Here is a 10,810-nt window from a genome sequence, read left to right as displayed (position 1 = left end):
GGTTTTTAAGATGATCAGAGGAATAGATAGAGTAGACAGTCAGAAACTTTTTCCCCGGGTACAACAGAGTGTTACAAGGGGACATAAATTTAAGGTGAAGGGTGGAAGGTATAGGGGAGATGTCAGGGGTGGGTTCTTTACACAGAGAGTGGTGGGGGCATGGAATGCGCTGCCTGTGGGAGTGGTAGAGTCAGAATCTTTGGTGACCTTTAAGCAACAATTGGATAGGTACATGGATGGGTGCTTAAGCTAGGACAAATGTTCGGCACAACATCGTGGGCCGAAGGGCCTGTTCTGTGCTGTATTGTTCTATGTTCTATGTTCTATATCTGGTTGGCATGGACGAGTTGGACCGAAGGTCTGTTTCCGTGCTGTACATCGCTATGACTCTAATGCAATTAACACTATGGGCAATTCAGCATGGCCAATTCACCTAACCTTTGGACTGCGGGAGGAAACCACAGCACCCAGAGGAAACCCACACAGACACGGGGACAATGTGCAAACTCCACACAGATAGTTGCCTGAGGCGGGAATCGAACCCAGGTCCCTGGCGCTGTGAGGCAGTAGTGCTAATCACTGAGCCACTGTGCCACCAATTATTTATTCAACTCTCAGGACTTTTCCCACACTGGTCAGAGCTATATTTATTGTCTATTGGCTTTCCTCCTTGAACCTCTGGCAGCAGTTTTAATATGTCAAAAGGCAGTTCATAGACAGCCATTTTGTTACAGGGATTGACGTCATAGGTAACACAAACCAGGGAGGGATGTTGACTTTCCTTCTCTAAAGGGTATAGTTTAAAGAAGCTTGTTTTGCTAGTGCAGGTTTGAGACAGGGTTTGAAAGAACTGCCAATTCATTTATCCAGCACTGCCATCACGCAGCAATGCTCCAGGAACAGGGATCCATGAAACCAGCCCAGCAGACAACAGAACGGTTTCCCCTAGATGGTGTAGTGTCACCTCCCCTCACCTCGCAGTATCCCAGGTGCAACGGAACTTCCCCATCTCCACCCAATCTCCTCATTTAAATTAGGGCCAGGTCTGCTTACAAGGATGGGGAGCCATTGTAGGGACCCTGCCTGCAATGGGGCACCAGATGTCACTTTACAGCAAACCCACTCCCCCTCCCCATCCCACCTGTCCGCAAGAATTCCCAATCCGATTCCCGTTCTGGGAGTTTCTATTCCCATCCTGGAGCATTCTGCTCCCATCTGAGGGCACTGACACTCCCACCCCAAGGGGTAATCACGTTCCTAGGAGTGTTCTCATATGTTTCTGTAAGATCACGAACACAAAGCCCGACCAATCCAACCTCCCACAGCCAAAGTAGTTACTGTGGGATGAAGCCGGAAGCAATGAACGGGGCGATCAAAGAATTATCCAGCTGAAAGAGGCTTCTGAGATAATTAAATGCATGACAAGCATCGACCAGCACCATTTCCTGGCAATACATTTGAAATGGGAGAATGGTTGGGATCTTAGCCGTATCTTCCAGGCAGCTTTCTGACTCTCAGCTGACCTCTGGTGGCGAGTGTGAAGATTTACCTCAGTGACATATCGGTGACACTTACCCCTAGACTGTGGCCGAATCCAGTGCTCGGGGCTGGGCTGGCTGCACTGATGTAACTGCTGACCCCAGAGTCCTGGTTAGCTGCCCCATACAGGTCTGCCATGGGGCCTGGGCTGGTGGTGCCCAGGAACCCTCCAGTGCGGGTTGGGGTTGAACCTACCCAAAAAAACAAACAGTACATCACAGTTCGTTAACACAGTTCATACACACTGACCAACCCACAGACCAGGATGCCCATGCCCTCTACCTCTACCCATTTATTGAGTGACTGTGGGATAACAGTGGTTCAGGGCTGAGAGGAGACTGGCAATGCCACAGTCAGGGCATCCTAGGCGACCCCAGAGTCGGGGAGGGGGAGAAGGGGGATCTCGAAGTAGAGGCAGGGGTCAGGGTGACCCCAGAGTGAGTCTGAGCCAAGGGAAACTCTGGTGTGGGGCTGGTTCCATGGTCAGTACCATGAGATCTGATTCTGTGGCCTGTTTGAGGGGCTTGAGGTGCCAACCTTTTGGATAGAGTTTGATTCTAAAGTGGACTCAAACTCCCCACCAGCCTTACCTGTCCCTCGAACCACTGCTGCTGCTGCAGCTGCTGCCATTGGTCCATATGCAGTCAGGGGGATTGCTGAGAGAGAGAGAGAGAGAGAGAGAGAGAGAGAGACACAGAGATCAACATAAAACCAGAGATCCACCAATCAACCATCTCATCAACAATGACCAGGAGCTAGGTAGCACAGACACTGCCCTCCATCAGCCCATTTCAGCAGAGCTGAGGTCCTCCAGCTGCTCTATGCTACCTGACCCTGGCACCAAGCAAGGTTCACACAAACAGAGCCAACAAGACAAACTCCCCTTTAATCATCTACTTACCATTTCCCTGCTCCAGTTCCAGTTCGTGCCTCAGCGTCCACAACTGCCTTCATACAGACATAATTCTGAACGTACAGTAAATTGATACTTGGTAAGAGAATGATAGAATCCCTACAGTGTGGAAACAGGCCAGTTTGCCCCAACAAGACCACACTGACCCTCCAAAGAGTAACCCATCCAGACCCATGCCCCTACCCCATTAGTCGACATCTCCCCTAACTAATGCACCTAACTTACACATCCCTGAACACTACAGACAATTTAGAATGGCCAAGTCACCTAACCTGCACATCTTTGGACTGTGGGAGGAAGCACCAACCCAGAGGGGACCCACATAGACATAGGGAGAATGTGCAAACTCAACGCAGATAGTCACCCAAGGCTGGAATTGAACCCAGACCCCTGTCGCCTCTTTCTGGTAAGTCACTTGGGCACTCAACAGAACTATCCATACGTGAGAACCCACACTTCTTTTGCCCAGTCCACGAAGACCTAGCTGGTCTTAATCAGAATAGGGAAGTGAGATTACATCCAAAACAACTGGCTTCGATGTGTCTGGGTCAAAGATAGAATCAGAGCTGCGGTCCCACCTCCTCAAACCCACAGTGACCCCAGTGGTGCTGGTCAATCAACGTGAGCTGAACACAAGGCAAGGCTCCCTATGGTGATCCTCAGGTATATAAATTATATGCCAACACTTCCTGGCAAAAGTTCAGATGATCAGTGCCCATTGTGAAACTGTACTCTAATTAGCCAGCACCTTCAGGAGAGGGAAAAGGAGAGGCAATATTAGAATTGTCAAGCCTTCAATCAATGCAACTGCATGCAAATCCCAGGCTCGCATGTGCCTCCACATTCAGCCTCAATGCTGAGTTCTCTCTCGTTGAGGACACCAGTTTGAGGTTGTTACAGAAGGTGATTACATTGTGATACGCTACAGTCTAGCTCATCGAGTATCTGTCTCAGGGGTATCAGTTCGGAGTCCTAACTCTGCTAGGACTGAGAACCCTTGAGCTGGGTGTACAGTACAATCCCTGCAACTTCAAAACAAAGTCAGGCAACTGGGTTTAAAAAAAACTCGTTCGAAAACAGGGGATTTGATACTGCAGCAGCTGTGATTTGTGAACAACACTGCCACCCAGTGAGCACACATTCACATTACTGCCTGCTCACCAAAATCAGTCATGTTTTCAACTCACAGCACTTTTAATAAAACAAAGTTTCAGCCACTTTTTCCAGTGATTCTCCCCAACACTCTCGTGCTGATTGGCTAAGCATCAATTACAATCCAGCATTTCTGCTTTAGCGCTGCCTCAGGGTCAAGGGCTTCCTCAGGGTGATTCTGCAGGGGCTAAAGAGTCCGATCCTAGAGCCACAGACTCTGCCACAGGGAGGGGGAGGCGGTGTATGAGAAGGCAGGGTGGGACAAGTGGTTGGCACCATTGTGGAAGCTTTTTGTCCAGTTTGTGCATTCCAGGGTAAGCAATTCCCATGCATCAGAGTTCAGCCACGTTTTTAAGCTGTCTTTGTAGCATTTCCTTCGTCCATCTCGGGATGTATTCTGAGCATGAATGACCCAATGCCACTCTCTCCCTAAATAAAAAGATACTGCTTCTCTTTGGAGAGAGGAGGAGTGAGACTGTGGCATGGGCGGGCTGGGTATTCACTTTGAGACCAGGGGTCATTGACAATAGGGAGGTGCCAGGTTCTTGTAGCTGGTTCTAACATTGTTGGTGAGAAAGTGAGGGCTGCAGATGCTGGAGATCAGAGCTGAAAATGTGTTGCTGGAAAAGTGCAGCAGGTCAGGCAGCATCCAAGGAGCAGGAGAATCGACGTTTCGGGCATAAGCCCTCCTGAAGAAGGGCTTATGCCCGAAACGTCGATTCTCCTGTTCCTTGGATGCTGCCTGACCTGCTCTAACATTGTTGGTGCCAACTATACCACACCCAGGTCATGATCCTGCCAGCTCTACTGTCACTCCTGATGAAAGGCTGATGTCCGAAATGTTGATTCTCCTGCTCCTCAGGTGCTGCCTGACTGGCTGCGATTTTCAGCACCACACTCTCAAGCTCTACTGTCACACCCGTATTTTTAAAAAGTATAAACATATAATGTGCTCTTTTTCACTATTTAAATTACACGAGTGGCCCGTCAGAGTGAATGGAGGTTGGAGAGGGAGTGATAAAGACAAACGCATCCTGTCCTCCACAAACTCACCTCCCGTCGGCCAATCCTGGAGCAGCATCGATGGGGGCCACTGTGAGGTTTGTACCCCAGACTGCCCTGCCCGGCCTGCTGAAGATGGAAGGGTAGTGGCTGGAGGCAACAATAAGGGACCTAGGGTGAGCAATATATACAGATGAGAGAAAGGTTAAACCTCATGATTGACAAAAGCTAATGCTCTGAAAAACAGGGGAAATTTTGCTAATTAATCTCAGAGATAGGGTATTATAAGCTCAGTATTATCAAATCTGTCAGCACCGACAGTCCAACATACCGGGAAACTGGTAGGTGTAACCGGGAGCGAGCCCTGTGTAACCACGACTTGCATACGAAGCAGCCTGGAAGCCTGGGTACCCTGTGAGAGAAAAATGACAAATTCACAAGACCACCATTGAAATGTATATTCACAAACAAGCTGCAGAATCAGGCTGAATGACTGACCTGCCATAGATAGTGTGGTCAAGAAAGAACAGTATCAGCATGGGAACAGAGGTGATCAGCATTTCACTGTCAGCCAATCCTTGCATGTGCTCAGCCACCCAGTGGTCCTGGCCACATTGGGATGGGGGGGGGGGGGGGGGGGGGGGGGGGGGTTTGTAAGGGGACAGAGGGACTTGTAACGAGATTCCAGTGTCCGGTTATATGCAGTGAATGCTCAAAATCACCACGTGATCAACCACTCTTACCGAGCATGCCAATCCCCAACATAAAGGCATCCATCCCATAGGGCATCACTCGAGAACGACCCCTGGCGGTCCCGGTTGGTGACATCACCTCCTTGGGCTGGGCCTTCTTACATTCCACCTACAGCATACCAAACAGTGTTGTTAGCACTACCTTTACAGTGACTGGACACCACTGTTCTCTCACACATACAGCTGCACAGGGAATATACAGTCTAGGAACAAGAAGAAATAAGTTCTCAAGAGAGTAACAGCCAAACAGTAACTCTTCGCATTGACACTGACCACCTGAACGGGAGGGTAAAGAGATGAAGCTGGTAAACTAGAGCTAGACTCCACTCCCAGGGTTAAGACTCTGATGGGCCAGAATTCTCAGACCTGATCATTGTCGACCAAATGATGCTGGAGAAAGGACATCTTAACATGAGGAAAGGGTGATTAAATGCCTCTCCCTCAAACAAAGGCTTACCACTCAAATCAAGAGACTAACACCATCATGATCTCCTGTGCCATGTCCCAGAACAGTCTCCAGGTATAAATGGACAGTGAGCCAAAGGTAAGTAAAGCAAATTCTCTTAATCCCACTGGAAATTATTCAAGATGTACTGTCACTCCCAAGGGACAATTTGTGTTTTACAACTTTTCTCAAGATTTAAATTATCAAAACTTCAGGGTGTTGACCTAGAAATGGACTCCTAAAACAGAGCCAACAGGCGTTCAGACCCAGAAAACGTCCTATTGTGGTGAAGCCAAGGAATACTGTTGGCAGTTGGCATGCAATGACTCTCCAGTATATAAATATTTGTCAAAAATGCACTCAGGCTTGCTTCAAAACCAGACAAACTCCTCCAGCCCACTCACATCGCCACAGGCAACCTTCACCCAACTCATCACCAAATGTGGCGCGTTCGCCCAGGAGGATGGGCAGCACATGGACCCTCCCCTCCTCTGATCATCTCACACAGTCCCTGTGCAATCCTGCAAGTGCAGCATGGAGCAAGTGACCCCAGTACACCTCCCGCACTCCCACTCACCATTTTGTTGTTGATTTCATGGAAGTGAATCTCACACACTTTCTCCACGATATCTTCACTCTCAAATGTTACAAACCCAAAGCCTGAAACAGAATTGAAAGGTTTGGAGGCTTTAGCAATAGTGAACTCTCTCCTCCGACCAGCTGGTCAAGCACCATTACTCTAACATTTGTCATTTGCCAGAAGAACAGAAATTGAAATGTTATTGATCACAAAAACTAATTAAAATGGCATCAATATTTATATATCGTACCCTCTGGTGTCCTATCCAGTCAATTATGTACAGCTTTCAATGTGATCGTACTGGATCTAGTTGTAGCGGATAGTTTTAAAACTCACCAAGATTCCCTTGACAGCACCTTCCACACTCGCACCTTCTACTATCTAGGACAAGGGCAGCAGATACCTGGGAGCACCTCCAACTTAAGTTCTAAGCCACACATATCCTGTTCTGGAACTATATCACAATATCCTGGATCCCCTCCACTCCCACTTTAACAGCACTGCAGGTGTTCCTATACCTCAAGGACTTCAGCAATTCAAGATGACAGCTCATCACCAGCTTCTCAAGGGCCATTCGGATAGACCAATATATGCTGGGACAGGAAGGCACCCAGCACTTGCTGAGTTAACTGAACCAAGGAAATACAAGTCTGATCCCATAAATATACAAGACCAGGGAGTGGAGGTGTTTTTTTTTAAAAAGATTAAACGATTCAATCAGAAGGTATTTTCTCTGTTGGGGAGACCAGACCAAGTGGTCATGACCTTAAAAATCAAGTTAATCTTCCAGGAGGGTGATGTCATAAAGCATATATTCAATAAAGGCAGAGAAAATCTGTAATTCTCTTCCCTTTAAAAACTGATGATGATTGGTCAGTTGAAAATTTTAACACTGATTGATGGGCTTTTTTTTTTTAAAATGCAATCATATTAAGCAATAGGCACCAAGACAAATCAGCCATTATCTAATTGGAAAGGTTGCACAGGCTTGAAGGGCTGATTGGCTTTCTCCTGCCCGCAAGTTTCTTTAGCAGACTGGGGTCTCGAACTGGTCCTACAGACTTCATGCAAGGAAGAGAAATTTATTAGGGCCATGGATATAGATAGTCACTATTTAACCCCAAAAGGGAATTCAGGAGAATCTCTCTTTATCCAGTGACCCATTAGTGAGGAATTTGTTGCCACATGGTGTAGTTATGGTAAATAGTATCCATGTGTTTAAAGGAAAGCTGGATACATTGGAGAAAGGGATAGAAAGATTATGAAATCGTGAAGATGTAAGTAATGTAAACACCTACACTGAGTGGATGGGACAAGAGGATTTTGCATTCTCTATTCTGTGTAATATTAAGGGAGCATTGCCAGAGATATAACCCTTCTCTCTACTCGCCCTTCCCTAACTCGTACAAAACCCACATTCTCAGGTGAACCAACCACTATTTCAGGAACCCCGAATAGAGGGCTGGGAAACTGCCCACACAGACCTGAAACCAGGGTCAGTGTATTTTGTGTGGATAGCCCACATCCTGGAGGGGATCAGCAGTGAAGTGCATACCTAGCGAGGGCAGCAGTAACAGTGTGATGCGCTTTGCAGAATAAAACAGACCTTCACACGTCCTATTTCCTACTTTCTTGCAAAGCATGGACTGAGCAGCAGGGGGCTCTCAGGGACCGGACCAGCTGATAGATTCCCTAATCCTCACTTCAGGAGTTGATTTGAACTCCTAAAAATTAAAAAGATTTCTCACTCACGTCAGCTAATGTTACTGAAAATATAAAATATTGGAGGGGAGGAGTGTTTGTGTCAGGTACACTAGTAAAGCTAAATTTCTCCACACTGGTTCCACCGTCCCCACAACTCTAACTCAACAGGAAACCATTCCCTCTTGGCTCACATGGACCAGAGTTATAAACTGGTAATCGGTTCTGCTATAACACACGTTTCTTCAACGCGAATTGGCTACAATGTGATTGAAGAATTTAGACCATTACTTGTAGACCACAAACTTTCCTTATCTGTATTGGCTATAACACTATTCTGGTCCTACTGTTTTAAATGGGGCGGCTATTATGCGATTTTCTTATAACATGGGATTGCACGGGAATGGAACTATCGTGTTGTATGAGAACAGTGTATTTATAGCCAGGATGGCCAATGCTGACCAACATCTAAGGCCTTTAGACACCCACTTTTCAGTATACACTGGATAAGGAAGGGTTCGGGTTCATTTGTAATGCCAAACAACACTGAAGGTCCCCTATTTGCTCAAACATTGAAGGGGTGGATATGGAAAACAGGCTTCCTCTCATGGGAGAACCTAGCGCTAGTTTAAATGTAAGAGATTGCCCATTTCAGACAGAGGAGGGAAAAAAAACATTCTCTTGGTATCTTTGGAATGTCCTGCCTCAAAAGGCAAAGGTAGACTGATTGTCGATGACTGAAGGGATGAAAGATTATCAGCAATATGCAGGAACATAGAGTTGAGGTAAAATCAGATCAACCATGACTTTAATCGAAGGGCTGAGTGGCCTACTCTTGTTCGTTGTTCATAAATCATTGAAGTGGACAGCTGTAAACCTAGCAAGATACAAACAAACAAATGCTTCAGCAGGTTCAGGTGTTGAGGCAGGAGAAGGTGACAGGATCACACTAAGATCTGCTGATGAATACCAAACTCTAATACTCCCAAGCTTTTAATTATATTCTGTGTGCTTTCCGAGCACAGCTTGATCGACTCAAAGGGAGAGAGAATCAGCAGTAATGGAATGTGCGCGTGCGCGCACACGTACACCTATATCACATACCCAGGCAAACTTTAAACCCTGTGGAACCCTGGCACAGTGGTCATCTTACTGGGCTACTTACAATCTTGGACCAATGATCTAGAAACAGGAATTCAAATGGTACTTGGCAGAATTCCAATACAATTAATTAACAAACCTGGAATAAATGCTAGTCTTGTTAATTATGATTATTAAATGACTGGATTTTGAAAACCGGTGAATGTTCTGACATCTTTCCCTGATCTGACCTACATCCAACTATACACACAAAGCAGTGTGGTCTACCCTGAACTGGCCTGGCCATTACGTCAAATCATTAGGGAAAGTAGCAGTGGGTGTATCTACACCACATGGACTGGAGTGGTTTGGGAAGTTCATCACTGTCTTTTCAAGCATAATTAGGGATGGGTAATAAATACTGCCTCAGTTGGCAACTCTCATAACCCATGAATGATTATAAAAATAATTCCCGACATACTGAGATAGCAAACCCTCAGCACTGAATTCCCCAACAGCATGTGAGGGATAGCAAGAGATTCCTAACAGCTGCTCCAGGCGGACTGGATCCAGTTTGATGCTGTGTGTAAAGTGGTGATAGTGAAGTGTTGAGACACAGTCGACAGCGTCTACAGTTGAGCTGTAATTGGAATCGTGCTCTCACACCTGCTCAATCTCTGTCATCAATAATTCATCTACAACTCTGTTCACATGAATAATGCAAAGTGCTGCAGGTTGGACCCCATTGTCCGAACCATTCCCCAAGTGTTAAACTACGACCATCAGCGTTCTATTTGCCACTTCTTTCCTGCATCAAATGTGCGCCGTCTCACAGGATTCACAAGGCTTGAAGTTTATTGACTCCCAAGGTCACACGGTCTGATCAATCTGCTGAGGCTATGCTCCTATCATTTCATTTGCTTTTCCATGTAATTCCTGTAACACGACAATTTGGTCTGTTCACCATGACTGCAGCACAAAACCTGCGGAGGTTTCACTAACTACACCAAGTGGACGACAGCAGTTCACCATCACCTTCTCCAGATCAACTGGGGATGAGCAACAGTGCTGGCCCAGCCAGTGACACCCACTTTCCATCAACAAATTAAAATAACTCTGCTTTGGTGTAGGAATTTTAATGTTCAATTCCTGATATGGGATCTCAGGAAGAATAAAAAGAAGCTTGGAAGTGGATAGTCACTGCACATTCACCACAATGATGCTGAGTTACATTGAGAGATCAGATCACACAGACTCGATTTGCATTCCTACAAGTTCAGAAGATTGATCTAATTGAAGTGTTTAAAGAGATTTTTAAAAAAAATTTCATTCATTCTCAGGGTGTGGTAAGGCTAAGCAGTTATCGCTCATCCCCAATTGCTCTCGAAAGGATGGCACAGAGCCATCTCCTTAAACCACTGTGGTCCTTTGTTGCCCTGAGGTGCAATAAGCAGGCTGGCTTGCAAGGTCATTTCAAGTGGAGGTTACGAGGCAACCACATTGCTGTGGGTTTGGCCAGACAAGGTAAAGATGCAAGCAAAGTTGATGGGTTTTCTACAGTAATTCAGTAGTTACATGGCAACCAGGAAGCAAATTTTAACTCTCTAGCTAGCAGGGTGGGATTGAAGCTCATATCTCAATCATCA

General features: G+C 46.3%; 1 protein-coding gene across 1 annotated transcript in view; it reads right to left on the bottom strand.

The window, feature by feature from the left end:
- LOC122562785 (RNA-binding protein Musashi homolog 1-like) overlaps window positions 1–10,810 on the bottom strand; it is a gene marked incomplete at its 3' end in the record, with an annotated part of 143,819 nt that overhangs the window by 4,665 nt on the left and 128,344 nt on the right. The window contains exons 8-13 of the mRNA XM_043715965.1: window positions 6,381–6,463; window positions 5,350–5,467; window positions 4,938–5,018; window positions 4,658–4,777; window positions 2,130–2,195; window positions 1,576–1,730 (exon numbers count right to left, since the gene is read on the bottom strand). Coding sequence (XP_043571900.1) covers window positions 1,576–1,730; window positions 2,130–2,195; window positions 4,658–4,777; window positions 4,938–5,018; window positions 5,350–5,467; window positions 6,381–6,463 — 623 coding nt within the window. The remainder of the gene's footprint in view (window positions 1–1,575; window positions 1,731–2,129; window positions 2,196–4,657; window positions 4,778–4,937; window positions 5,019–5,349; window positions 5,468–6,380; window positions 6,464–10,810) is intronic.

The sequence above is a fragment of the Chiloscyllium plagiosum genome, chromosome 25 (genome assembly GCF_004010195.1).
Source record: "Chiloscyllium plagiosum isolate BGI_BamShark_2017 chromosome 25, ASM401019v2, whole genome shotgun sequence".
NCBI lineage: Eukaryota > Metazoa > Chordata > Chondrichthyes > Orectolobiformes > Hemiscylliidae > Chiloscyllium > Chiloscyllium plagiosum.
The sequence above is the reverse complement of the archived record's forward strand: the minus strand, read 5'-3'. Positions and strand labels throughout refer to the sequence as shown.